At 40.1% G+C, this 20365-nt stretch overlaps 1 protein-coding gene across 1 annotated transcript; it reads left to right on the forward strand.

The window, feature by feature from the left end:
* The first annotated feature begins 815 nt into the window (after nucleotides 1-815).
* Nucleotides 816-16830, forward strand: LOC6559049 (membralin). Its single transcript, XM_043216456.1, has 13 exons — nucleotides 816-834; nucleotides 906-1291; nucleotides 1357-1439; nucleotides 1519-1758; nucleotides 1820-2022; nucleotides 2396-2561; nucleotides 2620-2782; nucleotides 2852-2909; nucleotides 2975-3058; nucleotides 3126-3258; nucleotides 12363-12462; nucleotides 13313-14033; nucleotides 15146-16830. Exons 2-13 carry the CDS (start codon nucleotides 1172-1174, stop codon nucleotides 16021-16023), a joined length of 2949 nt encoding a protein of 982 aa, XP_043072391.1. The 5' UTR covers nucleotides 816-834; nucleotides 906-1171; the 3' UTR covers nucleotides 16024-16830.
* Nucleotides 16831-20365: the final 3535 nt, after the last annotated feature.

Genomic DNA, 20365 nt, shown 5'->3' on the forward strand with positions numbered 1-20365 from the left:
TTTAAAATGCTAACAACAACAAAAATCATAAAAACCAAAATTAGCCTGTTGAAATAATTGCATAAAAAACAGAATAAAATAAAAAGCAAAAACGCAATGTTTGTATTCATCTTATGAGTATGATTTTGTAGCTTAATGATAACATCTACGTACGTAGCTCTATATATATACATATATATAAACATAAAATACATATGCGTAAATATATATGTATGTATACATATATATGTGAGAAACTATAGCAAAATAAAACAAAAGTAAAAAGAAAAAAGAAAGAGAATAACAAGCGTAAAATGAATAAAGAAATCACAACCACCAATCAATGTAAAACTAAATTAAACGACATTCAATGTAGCTTATTTATAAACATATGAAAACGATGAAGCATTGAGAATATTTAATTTCGTACATTGGTTTGCAGAAAATACAAATAAAAACGATTCTTAAAAACCATCTTGATTTATTTCCGTTCGATTCGAATGCAAGTCACGTTGGCGCACTCTAAGTTTTCAGTGCTGTAAAATGGTAAGTTATACAGAGAAAGTTGGCAGCACATTTTGTGACGTCCCAAATGCAATGTGAGTGGTAACAATTGTATTTTGTGATAAGCACAAGCTTTTGGCAAATAAGCAAGCCAACGTTTGTTTTTTTTTTTGTTACTTTATTTGCTTAATTTAATACTTATTTAAATATTTGTCACTGTTCCCTGTAATGGTTACTTTAATGCTAGCAGTGCCTTGTTACTCGTTACTAGAAACGGTTACTTGTCAGGCATTCACAATAAGTTGGCAGCTTTGCTGCAAAAGCAACAACAAGCAACAACTCACAATAATGGTAAGTGTTCCCTCTGCCGTTTTGTCAGTGCAATTTAATGATATTTAATTAATTTGGCCAATGTGGCACAGCAATAGGACACCAGTAACAGTACCAATTGCAGCGCAGGTGTCACTAGCCACAAACGGACACCGAGTGAAACAACAAACAAAGAGAAGAGCTGCTGCACACAACAGTAAATTTGCTGCCAGACACCTTCAATTTTTGGGGGAAGGCTGAAGGCTGAAGTTGCGACGTTGCGGAAGACGGTCGTGTTCGAAAAAGATACGGAAGTGATTGAAACTTGATTAAATACACTAACAACAACAACTACCACCTGAGAGTCGCTGATCAAGCAATGGCCGATGCTGGCGGTATGCCTGAAAACGCGGCCGAAATCGCCGTTGCCAATGCAATCAATAACATCAACGGGCGTAATCGGGTCTTGGCCGCCGGAGCGGGGGGTGCTGCTGCCCAAGTAAGAACACACACACACATGCACAATCAAATTAATGCTTATCGTTTATTTTTTCATTTTTCCAGAACAACATGATGAACATGAGGGATCGACTATTTCATGCCATTTACTTTCGTGTAGCGGCCACCTATGCAGAGCTAGTGCCACGGTTAGTATTTGTAGTAATTACATATATTTTTACATATCCAATTATATTATATATATATTTATATTTAAATAACTTGCAGCAATGTGCAGCTAGCCATTGAGTATCTGCTGCTGCTGAAGGCTTTGGTATTCTTCTTTACGTTGGTCTATGTCCACACGGCATTTGTTAAGAATCCGTGCACCTGCCTGCAGAATGTGCAGAATTGGCCACGTGACGGCGTCATTCGAGTGGAGATCATACCGTATCTGGCCGAGAAGCGTGCGATTTGGGAACGCATCAAGGCCGATCAGCAGATTGTGCTGGCCCTCAAGCACACCTAGTAAGAAACACCCAACAGATGTATCCCCTTTTCTATACTGAGCACTTGAACTTAATTGCAGCTACTATGGCATTGGACCACAAACCGTCGATAATCACTACAGGCTGAAGCGCTACGAGACAATACTGCGCAAGCTGGGCATGCCTGTGCGTCCCAATTTCGCGTATGGCAATGAGACTTTGTATCATTACTTTGATGCCATCAATATACTGGATAATGTTGATCATCCAAGCGATATACCGATAAAGGCCGTCGACGATGATGGTAAGTATAAATACTACATACTTTGTTTTGACTCTTTATTAAAACTCTTTCTAATAAGGAATGTTGGAAAATCTTTGAAGAATATATCTTCAAACATAAAGTATAAAGTAAGATTTATAAGTTGGATGCATATTCGTTAATTAGAATCACATTTGGCGCAAAGATTATTAATTTTGTATAATGTAAACGTTAATAGATAATTACATCCATAAGGGGCTGATCCAATTTGCTCTACAATTATAGTTAAAGCTCTACATAAAATATATACATATAACAAAATATACTGACTGTAGAAAGTACATCTCAGCCAGCTGGGAATAAGAACTACTTCATATGCATATATATATATATATATTAATTCTTTCCATTGCAGATGAACAGTACATTGTGGAGTACTCTCTGGAATATGGGCACTTGCGCTTATCGCCTGCCACACGCAAGCGACTAAATATTCCTGTGCTGACCGTGCAGCTGGATCCGAATACGAATGAGTGTTTTGGCGACGATTTAACGCGTTATCTGCTCAAAAATTTACTGGGGTGCGTAAAAATGACATCTAAATGGTATTGTTTTTAAAGAGAGATTAATAAATTGCAGTTACGATGACTTGCTGATGGCTTCAGTGCGCACAGTGGCTGAGAAGGAGGAGAATAAGGGTTATCTGCGCAATGTGATCACTGGAGAACATTATCGCTTCGTTTCGATGTGGTGGGCTGCTTGGAGCAGCTATCCAGCCGCCTTTTGTGTGATGCTGCTGTTTGTACGTCAAACTAACACAAAAAGGATTATCTTAAAAGTTAAATTGCACATTTTTGTTTACTTCTTGCAGACATTTTCGGTGTCAATGCTGCTGCGCTATTCGCATCATCAGATCTTTGTGTTCATAGGTAATTCAATTGCGCTTGCAGTGCATATCAGTTTTGTAAAAATCAATATTGTTTCTATTTTGCAGTGGATCTACTGCAAATGCTGGAGTATAATGTTACAGCGCGTTTCCCCATTGCGCCGCTGTTGACGGTCATATTGGCGCTAGTAGGTTCGCATCCCCACTAAATATTGTACCAGTTCGAGACATAGTTTATTAAACAATACTGTGCTTGCAGGCATGGAGGCGATTATGTCGGAGTTCTTCAATGATACAACTACAGCGTTCTATATTATATTGATTGTGTGGATCGCGGATCAGTTTGATGCCATCTGCTGTCACACGAGCATCACGAAGCGACATTGGCTCAGGTGCGTATCCACAATTTGCTGCTGCTGCGGCTGCTGCTGCTGCTGCTGCTGCTCTTAAAATGGATTTAGTTGTGCAATCGTCTGTGGCCAGTAGAAATGACAAAATACATTAACTTAAGTCGCAATCCTTTGTCCTCTGCTGAGCTGCCCCACAGCACTTAACAGTTCATTTCGTTTAGTTTCGCATATTTCCTGTTCTTTTCTTTTTTTTTTCTTTTTTTCGGAGTGTGTTTCACACTCTTCAACCTCTTTCGTTTCGTTTGGATTCGTTTTGTTCCGTTTTGTTGTGTTGTGTCTCGTTTGGTTGTTATTTGAAAATTAACTTGGCTTGCGGAAGCCTCCCCCGGGGCCAAAGCAAATCGACCAACGCAACACCCAAAGTCCCTCCGCATGGAGAGAACACAGAATTTCATCACTTAAGTCAACAAGCGTAACCCAAGCGGTTCCCCTCCTCCACCCCCCCACCAACCCCGAACTGAGCCGCGCCATTAGCAAACATTTAAATAAACTTGTTTGTAATAGCTGCGAACACAAAATGGAATAAGTGAAAACATACAAGAAAAAAAAAAAAACAAAAAATAAATAAATACAAAAGGATAGACTGGGCAGCTGCAAAATCCTGTCTATAAACATTAATGACCACGCACGTCATACAAAACTCAATCAGGCCGACTGCCAATTTATACCCCTTTTTTCGTTTTATCTAAAAAGAAGGAAACATCCAAAAGCTGGTTTGGGTGGGCAGAGAAGGCGGGGGTGGGGCTCGTGGCTACTTTGCGGTTTATTGCGCGCACTTTGCATAATTGAGGAGCGCGCACAGCTAGAAATTATTTGGGAAACTGTCTGTGGCCCCCAAGCCAAAGATTTTTCAAACATTGCCGCCCATCAATAATTCAAAAAGACACTTGAGTATTCTCTTTATTCGACCATTCAGTGGGTATATAGAGGGTGTACACCTCCCACCTCCCACCCACGATCACTATTCAGTGTTCTCACTCCATTTATTTGTTGATTTTGCGTAATTTGCGCCTGAATTAAAAGGCTATCAGTGTGGCATGCCCCAAACAGCTGACGGACAGACCACTTGACGTATTTATATTCATTAAACATTCATTGCCGCAAATCATTTTAAATGCTTCCCATACCCGGGCTCAACAGACTCTTCGACGAGCTGTTTACTGTCGGCCCTTTTGTCGCCCTTAAAGGTTTTATCGATTCCGTTAAGCATGCCGACAATAAATATTCAAGTTGCAAATCTCTAAGTAAACATCGCATAGATTATAATTATGTTACATATATCAATCTATTCATAAGGCAGACTCTTTGAACAGAGTTTAAAATGTTTAATCTTTGGCTTGCCTAACAATATTGTTAAGCTAATAATAAGCGGATTGCTTTTCTATGCGATTCTCATAAAATCAAGTAATGCTTTCAGTTTTGAATGTTTTTTTGCCTTTTAGTTTTTGTTTTTTGCTTACATTATAATAGAATGTTTCCCTAGTCGCTTTATGTTTTCATATTTTTTTCTTACTCATATTATTTTCATACTTTTTCCCAGTTAGTAGTTAATATTGTTTTGGCTTTTAATTCGATATTCTTTATAATCAAATTATTTCTCGAATTTCGTAGCATGTATTGAATACTCTTAATGTGTTTATTTTAGCTGTCACATTATTTTTTAATCTCATTATAAGTGGATAACACTAAAAAAATAATTTCAACATAGATTTCAATGAAAAGTGCATCGACCTTTTCCCTGTTATTCGCTCAGTTTTCCCAATGGGCAATTTCTGCGAATCGAGCAATTTATAATGCGGTTTCTATTAGATATGTGTTTGGTTTGTGCTAGCAAAAGTTATTTATACCTCCTTGCTAGGGCTATTCTAATTTAGTCATTAAAGATGACGTCTTAGAATCCATTAAGCAAAAAATAGGTCTTAATGGAAATCGGTAATCTCTGGCTTAAGATAAACATTCAATTGATTTTGTTGTAAGATAAATATTTAATTTATTTCTTGATTTTGTTTGCATAAGGTAAGATTTGAATATATTTATTATAATGAAGGTTTAACAGATCTGTCAAATAATATTAAATATGCATAAATTGATGTGGAAAATTTACAATTGCATAGCCACTTCAATTGGACGGTCTCAGAACTTTCTTAGCATTGAAAACCATTGAAAGGCGCGAAGGATTCAAGAATGATTCATTTGCGATAAACGTATAATTGACTAAAAATGATACTTTTGATATTTCAATATATATATTTAGCATCAATATAAATATGAGTGCAAAGTCAGATAGTAGCATATCCATTAAAATGGAAAAGAACTTCGCTCAGACCCCATAAATGAGATATTAGCATTACTACCAGAATGAACTAGAATGTCTGACTATTGCAAACTAGTCTCAGTTTTTGCAGTTCTTGATAAATATATACTTATTTGTAAGCAGTTAGTATGTAAATCAGAATCATCATTGTACAATATCCGTGTGGTTTTCTGAGAGCTGACTCGATTTTAGTATTCTATGTTCGTTTGGCTTAGAATAGCTGCTCTTTGTTGTTTGTTACTTTGGCTGTTCTTGGGCGAAATTCTTTCAATTTCGATGCCCATTTAGAAGACTGAATGCGCAACATTCACACACACAAATGAAATGCTTTCATAAAGCATATAACGAGCTGCAAAGAAATATGGACGAAGTAGCGCCAAGCATATGCAGATTTTGTCCTGCCACGTTCCCCTTCCCTGGTCGTTTCCGCTCCCCAATGGCTAGCTATAAGTAAAAATTAATTTTGCAAAAAGTCAAAACATATTGGCTGAGTTCATCATGCATACTACTAGCAAACAAAATGTGTGTGCGAGTGTGTGTGTGTGTGTGTGTGTGTATGGGGGGGAGGTGAGTGAGATGTGTGTACTTTGGTACGGTTTAATTTTGCTGTTATTGACTGCCCCAAGCAAATCGAAAGGGGGTTGCAACAGACCCTTCCATCCCTTTTCCCATTTCTTCGGCGGTTCATCTCCAGCTGCTGCTCCTGCTGCGGTTCTGGGTTATACATGAATCGGGTTAGCTTCCTGTTGCCTGGGCAAACAAACGCTTTTGGCCCGTGCAACTTCCTGTCTGTGTTGCCATTTTGGTTGCCTGTTTGCGGTTAGCTGCGATTGAAGTTTGCTTTAAAGCCAAACGCGAACGGCTTTTTCTTTGCGAATCCGGGTTATTGCAGTAACTGCAACAAACAGCTGCTTAACGCCTTGCTAGGGATAAAAGAGGGCGGTGGGCGGGGAGTGGCTCAGGTGGTTCAGGTATTTTTCGCACTAATTGACTACCGTCAGCGACTTTAAAGTGGCATCAAAGCAACTCGTTTGTGGCACGTTTAAAAATAATTCAGTTAATCGCCGTTTAACGAGCAGGCGCCAAAATGTGTAGAGAGCATAATTTGGCACCCCTTTTTACCGACTGCTCCCCCAGCCCATCAACCCATCGGCCCCCCTCCGCCCTTGGCCGGTCCAATTGCGTGGCTTTTGGCCCTGTGGCTTTCTGTGCCGCGCGTAATGCTTCTTTTGTGCTTAAATCTGGTTGCCACGGCACACGGGACACAGACGACACGTATTAAATGAGCTGCAAAAGTGTACAAAAGCCCAGGCATAAGCAGGCGACGTCTTGCGCAGATTGAACTCGACTGACACCAACACACAGACAGAGAGACAGGGCGACAGACAGACAAATAGACAGACGGATGGACGGACAAACGGACGGACAAAAGGGAATTGCGTGGCATTAGCATTGGTGGCTTCAAAGAGCAAATTTTATCAGGCCAAAAGTAAAAGGGGTTTGAGTTTTGGCTTTGCTTGCCCCACTGGGTTCGAGGTCGGGCTCGAGTTGCGAGTTCTCAGTTCTCAGTTCTCAAGCAAAATGTAACAGTCGCGAGTTTCAAGTAGCTGCTGCCAAACCCAACCTCGCTCAACCCCTCCCCCCTTCGCCCCCTCCATTTTCCGGGGACTGCCTTGGCTGCCAGGCGCGCCTTTTACTGTTGCCAGTTGTTTACACGCTTGTTATGCGTACCTACTTACAAATAAGTATGAAAGTAAGTACATATATAGATACAGATATATATATATATATATATGTCCCATAAGTACACTGTACAAAACTGTGACTTATTACCAGCCTGACACTGAAAATCAAACTGCTACGAAGCCGGGATTTCATTTCTTGTTGTTTTTTTTTCCTACTCTAAGGCAAACCCGACTTTAAGCGATATCTTCAAAATACGCGCTTTATAAACAATGATCCTTGCCAGAGCTTCATTTATTGTTAACTTAAACCAAATGTAAACAAAATTGTTGTGTGCTTATTTTTTAAATATTTATGCAACTTAAATGGAATTAAACAAATTACATAAAATCATTTTTAAATGCAATTGCTGATTAAATTAAAAATACATTTTCTTAGTGTATAATTTTGTTATAAATATATGTGTATATTTATGGCTAGTATATATATATATATATATATATGTATATCTATATTTATAGAGATTTGTATGCTTGTTATTGTTGCTGCCCCAGCGTTCAGGCTGGCACTCAAAAGGTGGCGCGTTTAGTCCTGGCGTCGACGTCAATGCTGAAGGCATTGGCAACCATTGGCAGCGCATTGCTTACGCTACCCTGCCCTTGCTGCCTATTCAGTTCACTCCCTCAGGTTGTTTTCGTGTTGATTGAGATCATGTTACGTAAAGTATAATTGCGTCAAGTTTGTTTTCCTACCATAACTTTTGTCCGCGAGCCAACGCCTCGAACCCAATGCCCCGCATGAAGTGGCCGGTCCTCTTGGGTGGCATACCCTTTGGCCTTCCGCTTCACACACATCCACACACAAATGCACACAACACACACTCACACACACTTATACACATACACATACACTCTCGCTCTCACTTGTTGTCCAAAGGTGCAGTTGATGAGTGCTCGTAACGAGGCAAAATCGCTTCATTGTTATACGCGTTATAGTTTCAGCTTGTTTGCTTTTTCTTTTCTTTCCTTCTCACTCTCTCTCTCTCTCTCTATTTGCTTCTTGTTTGCTTATTTTTCTTCTTTTTTTTGCTTCTATGTTTGTCTGTTTGTTTATTTATTTGTTTGTTTGCCAACTTGGCGTATGCGCAACGTGCCCTTCCATGTAACATATCGCAACGCAACTGCTGCTTAAATATATGCATCAAATTGGTTCGCTTACCCGCATTTATCAATGAATGCACACACTCACACACACACACTCTCACACACACACACGCACACACACACACGCACACACATTTGTATGCCGTTCTACTTCAGCTTTGTTGTATTTCAATTAAGCGAATCACATTTTCATAAAAATCCTTCAACATTTGTCACGTTTTACAACAATTGTCATATGTGCGAGTGTGCGCTTGTGTGTGTGTGTGTGTGTGTGTTAATTGATATTTAGTTTGAGCTTTACGGATTTCAATCAATTAGCGAAAATGTACATGCATAACATTTGATAGTTATACCTATGCTGGAGTTATTCAGTGCGTGAGGAACTTTATTATTTGCCAATATAATTGCTTGTTAAATTTCGTTTAGAAACAAAACTATTTTCCCTATTTTATATTTATAATAATAATAATTCGTAAATCAAGCACTTTTCTGAAGCTTTTATTTATTTTATTTTTTTGAAAGGAGAAAAATGCTATTTCTACGAATTAATAGTGATAATACATAATATATATATAATATAAATATATTTGGCTATATTTGGTCTGCAATGGGTTAATTAATAATTGACTAAGCATTTCACAGTCTAAGCCTTGTTAAAATATCTTAAACAACATTACTAGACTAGACTAGAAAACCCTAACTGTATTTACACAGAACCAGCTGAATGTAGACAGCATAATTGACTTCATCTGACGATCTGCTTGGGAGCTTAACTTAATTTAAACAGCTGCTCTCAAGCAAACAGCGCACTCAATTAAACTCAAAGTCCGTTAAGTGAGCAATAACAGAGAGAGAGGGAAAATAGAGAGAGAGAGAGAGTGGGTGAGGATTGACAGAATAGTAATAAGAAGAACTCAAATCACAGAAATCAGAAAAGTAGGCAACATAATTGCTATAATCCCCATAAATTGGATATAATCCAAGCTGCTAAGCATATCTAAACATGAATAAACATTTCTACATCTATACATACAGATATATACATAAAATTAAAAAATATATATATATATATTTATATGTATATAGACAGGTTCACATATTTATCGCTGCACTTTGGCAAACACTTTGCACGGCATCGTAATATTCATAGCCTGAGCAAGCCACTCAATCGGTTTAACCAATATGCAAATGCATCTGTATGCTTATGAATATGGATGGGTGTGTGTGTGTGTGTAGGTGTAGTTGGTGTGTGGCTCAATTGCTTGCAAGCTCATTGAACAGTTTACCCATTATCTATCCGATGCAACACAGCTGCAACTTTATCTCCATCTTCGTTTGTGTCTGCGTCTGTTTGCTTTCAACAAATAAACACTTGTGACGAAGCTGATCGGATCACTGTTGCCTTCTGTCTTCTGCCTTCTGCCTTCTGCCACTTTCCCTCCTCCACACCCTTCCCCACCTGCCACCTTCCACGTGACGAGACGCACCTGTCGTCTGCGTGTTGTTTGATTTGGGGTGTTGGTGGTTATTTAAGCATGCAACGCGTTGCCGTTGATAGCAGCCACACACAAACACACACACACGCACACACACACACAGACATGCAACAGTTGTGTGTTGACAGTGTCTACCAACTGTTGCCCCAAACTCTTGCTGCTGTTGCTGCCTCTCTCCCCAGCGCTGCTTGCAACATCATTTGCCCTCATTTCCGTTCGGTCGAAGGATATGAATGCCAATAGCACTTCCTTGGCGCACATCCGTTGCGACACGCCGCCAGCTACACCAACTAGATGTAACAGGAGCAGCAGCAGGAGCAGGAACCAGAGCAGGAGCAGGAGCAAGAGTTGGGATGTTGTTCCGCCCGCTTGGCGCTTGTCAACGCTACGCTACATTAGGGAAACGAATGAAACGGAAACGAACAAGCGATAAGTGTTGTCTACGTGTCGTTCGTTTTCTGCGTGCGTGTTGAGAGGCAGCAGCAGAAGCAGAAGGCGGGGAACGGGGAATGGGGAATGGGGAACGGGTAAGGGGAGATGGGAGATGGGAGAAGGGTTGCAAAGGGGGTCTGGTGCGGAAATTGCTGCCAAGCGTTTGGCACTATGTGTCCATAATGCCTGCCACATGTCACATGCCGCATGCCGCTCGCTCGAAGGGCTTACGTACCAAATAAGTGTCGTGTGTCTTCATTTGTCGCTGTCGATTGTAATGTTCCTTTTTCCATCGAGTGTTTGTTTGTCTGTGGGTGTGGCTCTGTGTGTGTCTGTGTGTGTGTGTGTGTGTGCACAATCAACTCAAATTAAATTCAATAACATAACTCAATCATGACCCCGCTTCCCTTTCCCCTCCCCCCGCCTACACACACCTAATGTCCAGCGGCATTGTAAAAATAAATTAAACTTGAATTCCGTTGGACACTCTCTTGACAACTCTCTCTCTCTCTCTCTCTCTCTCTCTGTCTCTCTGTCTCCATCTCGACTCTCCTCTAACATTTATGGTTATGGCTTTGTTCAGCTACTGCTGGTGTTCCAGTTCCTGTTCCCGTTCCCGTTCCCCAGCAGTTCCTGCTGCTTATCAATATGTCCGGCAACGCCATCGTCGCCGCGTGTCGTTCATTGTGTTTATTATTTGTTGTCTTTGGCTCGCACAACAATTCTAACTAACACAGCGCCAGCAATTATTTATATTATTAAAGCCTCTTGAGTGTCCTTGCTATTGTTGTTATGCATACCCAGTATCCGATTAGAGCGGCAAGTGTGTTGTCCTTTCGGCAAATTGAGCCATTTGCGCCGGTCTACAGCTCTTCGCTTGAGCTTACTGAATCCTTAGTAGAATTAGTATAAGGCAAGGGAATACAGTATATAAGATAAGATATAGATAGATAGATTAATTATATACTAAACGATAACCGAGTGAGTGAAAAGAACATAACAAATATTTGTTAGGATTGCAGCGAGAACTTGAAAAGTGATTAGAGAAGTTGCGGCTTTATAGATTTCTCTGTTCCTACATATCAAAGTAAGCAATGAGAACGATGAGGTGCGATCCGAGACGAGATTTAGTAGTAAAAATACTTACTCAATATCAAATAGAAGTAATTAGTAAAGATGGACATCAAGCTGAAGCGAGAAGCATTGTAGAAGAAGAGAGAAACCATATCGGAAACAGCTGATGTAGATCTCTTCCAGGTAAGATGGTCTCGCGAGAAGCAGGTTGGAACTATAATTGATGGGGATAAAAGATAATTAGACATGCACTGAGAGAAGTTTACTACTGCTAAGATAATCGATAACCATTCAAAATGAAACAAATGAAGTAAGAAAAAATAGAGAAGCAAAACCCTTTTGCACAGGGTATTATTTCAGTTAAACAAAGTGTAATATTTAGACACATAAGTTAAGACAGGGTATGCAATGGTCAAGCAGCGGTTTTAGCAAGTTGCAATTTATATAATTTGTTGTAAGTGTTATTGTTGTTCTTGTTGTCAGTTCAAGGCGTTACTTATGTCACGACAGTGCCTCAGTCCCGCCGTCCCGCTGTCCCGCCGCTCTCCAGCTGTCTGTCTGGCTGTCTGACCCATTTCTTCACAGCTTAGTTGGCATTTGCACAGCGACAGAATCGAAAACATGCGGTGAGGGGTGAACTGGGGGGGAAGGGGGAGTAGTCGAGTAAACATCCATAAAAATGGAAAAAACAATAAGTTGTTGCTTTTTATTTGAGCAATGTTAAATACAATATTATTGAATGGTAACCATGTCGAAGGGCGAACATGCCTAGAATCTATTTTGATGAGGGTCTGAGAACTGGGGATTACAATTCATCCTAAACAACAGCAACAGCAATAACAGTTACCTTTTAAGACCCGTGTGTGTTTGTGTGTGTTTGCATATTAATCGAACCGAATTAAATTAGTTTGTTTTTGCTTACAGATTCTTCTACCTATATCATTTCGCATTCTATGCGTATCATTATCGCTTCAGTGGACAATATCGTACTTTGGCGCTGCTCTCCTCCTATCTGTTCATCCAGGTAACTATGGTTCATTATGAAAGCCGACAGTTATAACTGTTGTCTACCCATTCTTGTTGCTTGTTGTTATTATTGTTGTTGTTATTGTTATTGTTATTGTTGTTGCGCAACAGGAGTCCGTTTCTGGTTGTCAACTGCATGACAAATTACCCAGCGCATTATTTGCTGACTGTGTGTGTGTGTGTGTGTGAGTGTGTGTGTGAGTGAGCTGCTCACGTGTAGACAGTGCAGGCAGCTCACGTGCCTGCCAACAACTGTCCTGGCTTCATTGCATAACTCATGCTGCGCTTGTGCTTGCCACAATTTGCAGCATTCACATCATGAGTTCCATTCGAAAATGTCATGCATTTAAAGCAATATATGAATTTTAATACAACTACATTTATGCGAAACAACACTTACGGAGAATACAAGTGTAGAGAAGTCTATATATATATATATATTCTTGATCTGCATCACAAACCAATCCAATATATTTGCATCCGTCCGGCAGTCTACCTTCTGACAAAAAAGTTCGTGTGTGAAAAACCTCTCAGAAATCTTGGTAGTTTCTGGCGCTTAAATAATTCTTCAACTCAGACAGTTAATTATCCATCTGAGTAGATTGATTTTGTTACCTGATACACTCTGAGCAATATTTGAATAATTTCGTGACTCGGAATTACTCCGACACTCATATGTCGATCCGAGCGACTCGTGGACTTTATGAATGTGGTTGCATAATTGCAGAAGCGTCACTCAACCAATGCTTTTACTCAATCTCACTCTCTCTCTCTCTCTCTCTCTCTATCTCTCTCTCTCTCTCTCTCTCTCTCTCTCTCTCTCTCTCTTTTCTCTCTATCCCTTGCAGCACTCGATGGTATTCTTCTTTCATCGATATGAGCTGCCTGCCATAATGGCGCAGCGTCATGTCTTCATCATATCGCGTAATCAACCCAATGCGGCAGCTGCCGCACCCGCTGCTGCCGGCCCAGCTGCTGCTGCTGCTGCTGCTGCTGCGGCTCGTCCTGGTCCTGGTGCTGGTCCTGGTCCAGCTGCTGCTGGTCCTGTTGTAGCTGCTGTTGGTCAGCAGGCAGCCGTGCAACGTGCTCGTCTGCTCGTAACGCGACTATTTCAACAGTTGGCAACTGAGCACCAGGAACGGAGACAGGCGGGTCCAGGTGGAGGTGGAGGTGGGGCAGCAGCTGGAGGAGAAGCAGCTGCTGGAGCTGGAGGGCAGGCAGGAAACAATGCCAATGCGGTAGCCGTTGCACTGGGTAATTTGAGGCGAATCCCGCTGGTGGGTCAGTGGTTGCAGCAGCGTCGCGAACAGTTTCCGACAGTGCGACGCGTCTTCTTGGGCCAGGGACAGGAGCCTGGCCAGATGATGCATGTGCGGCTGCAGCGCATCAATGTGGCCGATATACCCGGCCTGCAGACACAAGTGGCAGCTGCAACAGCAGCGGCAACAGCAGCAGCACAGGCGGCAGCAACAGCTGCCGCAACTGCAGCCGCAGCAGCAGCAACAGCAGCAGCAGTTTCAACAACAGCAACAACAACAGCATCAGCAGCAGCAGCGGCAGAAACTGAAGGTAAGTAAATTATTGCCCAATATCCAAATAAACCTTTCGCACACTTCATTCCGCTATATTGGTGGCTTTAACCTTAAGCCATGTGCAACACTTTTGGCCAAAATATAAACCCTAATGCCACAAAAAAAGCTGTAACCCCCGACAATGCACCCACTTGCTGCCCCATCATGTGCAATCAGCCGGAAGATAAATTTGAATATACGTTTAAGCTGCACTCGAAAACGCAGTCAGCAAAAGAAACCAATTGGAAAACGAGGCAAACCCGAAAAAAAAAAAAAAAAAACCAAAAAAATATCCAAAAATGAATGTATACAAATCTCTGATAGTCTCGCATGTATAAACAAGCATAAAAAATCTGTTTGTTTTGACTGCACGATGCTTGAATACCCTTTGCGTAGTCAATAAGCTGTAGTTTTATTTAGAAATTGTCAATAAATGAATATTCCTTAACTGGCAACTTATCCGATCGAAATTTGGAGCTGAATGTTACAATTATTCGCAGAGTTATCAGAAGAGATGGGGCCTGAAAAATAGAGAGAGAAAGAGGCTAATTGGGCCTTAAATATATTCTAGACGAACGTGTCCATATCACTTCAGTTTCTCCCCCTGACCAAGAGCAATTTTCGCTTTCAGCCCGTTACATACATGTGCAGAACTTGCGGATACCCTTTCTTTTTTTTGGCAATTTTTAATGGCTGCAGGGTATAAGAGCAGTGGCAATAAATGTCAAAGAGGCGACGCACTCGAACATGAAAACAGTTAATATTAACGATATAAAATATATAAATACGTTACGTATGTGCATTACCATAACCCCAACCCAACCCAACTCAGCTGAACTGAACCAGAGCTTACTCCTCTTGCACCCTTGCACTGCTCTTCCCACTCCCCAATCTTCACTCGTGTCTTTTTTTTCTTTTTTTGATATGCTAACAGTAATATAAAATTATTTCTCAATTCGATGGCGAAAAAATAGAAGCAAAAGAATGAATAAAATGAAAAATAAAAGAATATTCAGCACGAATGTTTTGTAAATTGTAACGCGCCTGTCATTTCCTGTTTTATTTTCACTTTATTTCATTGCTAACTTTGCCATTCTTTGCATATTTTAGATGTCGAATCAAATCATGGACAAGGACGATGCCAAGTGCCAGCAACAACAACGATGAACAGCATCAATGATGCAGGAGCAACCGAGCAGGAGATGGGAACGGCAACTGAACCAGGGGTTGGAGCAGCAGCGGAAACAGCTCCGGACAAGCAGTGGGCGGAGGACCAGAAGCAGGAGCAGGAGCAGGAGCCGAAGCTGGATTTGGATCTAGGACAAGCAGGCAAGCCTAAGATGTTGAAAAATATAAATTCCATCGCGGCGGATATTATAAATACACCGGATACGATTGAAGCTACTTTAACATCGGCAGCAACAACTACCGAGCCCCCGCTCCAGTCATTGGCAAAGCAATTAGCAAATAATTTGCCAGCTCAAAGGACGCAACAGCAGCCGGAGCAGCAAGAGCAACAGACGCCATCATCGTCATCAGGTGAAAAGCAAAACAGTCCACTGCAAGCTAAAAATATTCGAACTGCTGACCAGCAGTGGGAAAATAAGGCAGCAGCAACACCAACATCTGCAGCCGCCTTCATGTCAAAACAATCGAGAGCAGACGAAAGTCAGGCTGAGCCTGGCGCTGCTGGAGCAGCAACTGGAGCAACTGTGGCCAATCCTAGCACAATGATGGATGGCAGGCAAACAGTTGATTTTATAGAAGGCGACAGCTTCACGTCAACAGCAAATTACAACGATGCCAACGCCACAACAAACCACATGGCACAGGAACGGCAACAGCAACAGCAGAAGTGGCAACAACAACAACACGAACAGGGTGATAAGGAGGAAGACCAGAAGTTGTTGCCCAAGCTAATGAAAACTCAACCGCATACATCAAGCCAAGTGACAACAGCAGCAGAAGCCGCAACAGCCAACAACTGAATAAGAAGACAAAATCCCACTGGTCGATGCGGTGGCGGGGTGTGTGAGTGCGTAGCTTGCTGGGCGGGAGGCGTGGAGGGCGTGTGTTGCTTTTGTGATTGAATGTGGAGGGGTTTTTTTTTGGGGGGAATGCGTGCGCCCCGCCGAAAAATATAACAAATATAACAAGATGTTAGGCAAGCGTTTAAAACAGCTAGTAAATTTTAGATAATTTGCCTGGTGTACTTATGTCTAGAGCATGCAACACTCTGCATGAGTGTGTGTGTGTGTGTATGTGTATGTGTGAGAGAGTGATACATGTGTGTATGTGTGTGTGTGTGTGTGTGGCTAGACAAATTTTCATTTTTTGGTTACGCATGAGAAACTTAGTGTTAATTAGTGATTTTAAACTGCAAATTAATGTGTGTGTTAGCCATGGCAACAACTCGTGGCGCGCTGCTCCCTTTTGATGAGCTGCCAAAAATGTGAGCAGCATCAGTTCTGTTATTTGTTTCGATCTTTTCGTTATGCCACAAAAAAAACTACATATGCAACATAATACATATTATACAGCTAGTCGCATAAATAAAGAAACCCGCAAAATGAAAGCATATTTATAAATATATGAAACTACACAACAAACTTTTGTGCGCTTGGCTTTATACTTTTAATTGCATATTATTATTATTATCTATTTTTACTTTGCTCCGGGACAATCCGTCAGCCTTCCGGATAGGCCAAGGACGACGATACACATTTGATTATAAATCGATTATCGCTTGTTTAATATATGCCTTATTTACAATTAAAATGGATTTTTGATTTCGATTTTTGTATAGTGCATCTTATTCCCTCCTACACCTGGCCAAAAAAAAAAACATTCATATATATAAATATATATATATATATGTATGTAAATTAATAAATACAGATATTTAAATCCACACTCTGTGAAAATTCATAAATATAGTTTAAATATTCGCAATATTTTTTGTTTTATTTTATCAGGAAGTAATAAAAGCATTTCGTTCCTTAGTAGTTTAATTTAATTTAGAAACTCAATTATCAACATATTTCTATTTAATATGTGTGTGCGAGTTTATAGACGTCTGTGTAAAGCCAGCATGAGACAAATTTCTGGGAATATTAACTGAATATTAAGCAATTTAGCATTGACTACATGTTCTTCTTCACACTTTACAGAAATAATGCGAAAAGAACATTTCTTACATGTAATACATATTACTATTTACTATTAATAATATGCCTACTGAGAATAGTATCCTTGAACTATTCTCAAACGGTATTTCTAAATGTGTGAAAAATATACAATATTCAAAATAATATCAATGTTTTATGTGGGAGGAAAACTCAATTTATTACTTACTACCTTAACTTTTCAAGTCTAAATAATTAAGCATGCATCCCAATCATTTCAAGAAAATCGATATCAATCAAATGTGGATAGGGCATTAATCGAGATGGCAAACCAAAACTAAGAAGACATTTCGCCAGAAAGTTAGTTGAGTTTGAACAAAGTTTTGAGGTTTTAAAGTTTTGGAGGTGCATTTAAAATGAACTTGCACTCTTGCCAAGCAATTAAAACTCGCGAAAATAGTAATTTGACAAAGCAAGAATCGAGATGAGAATATTTGAAAAATGTCTAACCAGTATCAGCAATTGCATGCCGAACCAAGTTGAAATATAATTGATTATCAAAAGCGTTCAAAGAGAAATCTAGAATAGTCCTTGAACTGTGGTAGAACTCTTTTCGGCCATTTGATTTTGAAAGCAAATCTCTTTCCAAAATGCAAGATGCTTTATTGGGATACTTTATAGTGGATTCTCAATTAAAAGTTCTTTCAACAGAACTGAAAATATTTAAAATTAGCTGTGAAATATAATGGAATGTCAGCAAAAAATGGTGCGAACTCATTTTAAATTAAAGACAAACAAATTATGCGCCATCAAAAGCTGAATTTGTTTTGCATATTTCGGTTTTCGAATTAAGTTAAAGGAATACAATGTAATAATAATAATAATGATTATGAAAACAGCAGACAGCCACGTTGAAGGCAACGAGAGTCTCGCTCATGTCAGTCTTAAATGCTCAAGTTGCTGCTTAGCTTTAGCTGCTGATAGATATTATGCATGCCAATGCCAAGATGAAGCTCGTACCCATTTCCATTCCCATTCCCATCCTTATCGGCAGCAACAGCAGCATCATCATCATCATCATCGATACACTGGGATTCGCGGCCAAACTTTGCCAAAGTATGTAAATAAAACAATGCTAATGTCTGGAACGGCACGTCACAATCGAGCTTGAGCTAGAGCCAGAGCCAACACCAGAGATTGCGTATCCTTGGCCATGTGTCCCTGTGCCAAGCGAGGTAGCTGAAGCAACTGTCGCTGTCAATGCGCATTCCTTCCAGTTCGCTGATGTGAGCCAAGCCAAACATCCTACAATAATAAACAAGCGCGTCCTGTGCGACTTCAGACGTCAGTTGTGCGTGTACCGTTTGGTCCTTTTGCGCGCTTCAGGATGGGGGCGTCTCAGCGACAGCCTTGACAGTCATGTGGGTTTTAAATGGCAGCCAGAATGCCAGAATAGGGTAGGAGTATTCCAAACAAAAAAAAAACAAAAAAGAAACGAAAAAACATAAATAAAATTGGCAGTCGTACATATTTATTATATCAAAAGGCGAGACAAAGTACTCGGCACGGCCGGGATATGAGCAGCATGCGGCTTTGATTAACATCTTACGGTGCTAAATCAAAAGAGAGAGAGAGAAAAAAAAAACAGGAATATACAGCAATCTAAGAGAAGCCGAATATTAAATACCCTCACATTGAACTTGAATTATTGATCGAAAATACACAATAATTACTTGTATGGGAACTATGAAAATAGTTGAGAAATCAGATGAAGAAATGCGTTACATATCTCACGACAAAATAATAATACCTTCTGGAAAGGGTCTATTTAAAGAAGGAAAGTAAAACAAGACCTGTTACTTCATTTCTTATCAATATATTTGTATGTGCGCTTGAGCTACTTATTTGCTCATTTGTTTCGGCATGAGAAACTTTTCAATAAAAGATGCGAATGTTGTCGCAACATAAAAAGATAAACAACTCATTTGCATATCATTAATGCAAATCAAACACACACACCCCCTATTCGCTCTAGCTATATATGTGTGTGTGTGTGTGTGTGTAATGTTTGTGATGTAGTCATTAAAAGGCTTGTCATACAACTTGCTTGTCCAAAAAATTGCGTTTCCCCACATTTCGCACATCCGCCGCAGCCAACTTCCGGCGTTTAAATGTGGCTGTTAATCACAAGGCAAACAAAATGCTGCATACTCTCGGGCTGATCCAACTAATTATATGTATTTATGTGCGAGTGTGTGTGTGTGTGTGTGTGTGTGTGGGCGTATGCCATAGGCATATGTTCAAATGAATCTTAATTAGGTCTTTTGTTTCACACAAAGCCGCAGGCTCACACACAAAAACATCTCCGCACACACACACACACACACACACATACACACACACAACACCCACACGCACACTTACATTAATATACAGCTCATATAGCTCCAACCCATGATTTTGTGCCGGTCTGCATATGACAGAAACTTAAGTGATACACATTCTATTAAAGCCAAATTGCCTTAACAACAAAAAGTTAGCAAGTTCAAGGTGTGCGCCAATCTTTTTGCCGATGAACGCATACCCTAGCAGGAATTAAATCATCCTTATGATATGCCACATAGAGATTAACAAATTACAGAATGGTGAATATAGGGTATATCTGTCTACTTCTACAGCGTCTGTGAGCAACTCGAAAATTATATTCAAATCACATAGCAAAAACTCTAATTGCTGCAACTCCAAGGAGAACGATTACAGGCTAATGGCTGCCAATGCTAAAGGACTCTACTATAGCCTGGCATCGCTGGAGAAAATGGCCACAAATACTAATTTCTTATCTCAAAATCATGACTCTTATGCAACCTGGCATAGCTGGAGAAAACGGCCACAAGCACTTCCTACCCAACAACGAACCGATTTTGAATAAATGGGGGGCGTAATTTGTTGTATATTGTTTATCGTAATTATTCTAAGGGTTTTTTAGTCTGTTTTTATAAAGCTGAAACAAAAACCCAAATGGTAGCCTTCTCCTTCCTATGATAAATCAAATATACATATTTGAGGAGAAAAACTCCTTCCCTTGGAATTTATTTTGTTAACACAAAAGAAACTTGTTCGAAAAGTAACATTTTAGAACTCAGGAATCTGTGGACTTTTTTTCTTGTAATTATTTATTACCTATATCTTATGTTCTAAGCTCCTA

This window comes from Drosophila grimshawi, unplaced genomic scaffold (genome assembly GCF_018153295.1).
Source record: "Drosophila grimshawi isolate 15287-2541.00 unplaced genomic scaffold, ASM1815329v1 contig_1369, whole genome shotgun sequence".
In the NCBI taxonomy this organism is placed as follows: domain Eukaryota; kingdom Metazoa; phylum Arthropoda; class Insecta; order Diptera; family Drosophilidae; genus Drosophila; species Drosophila grimshawi.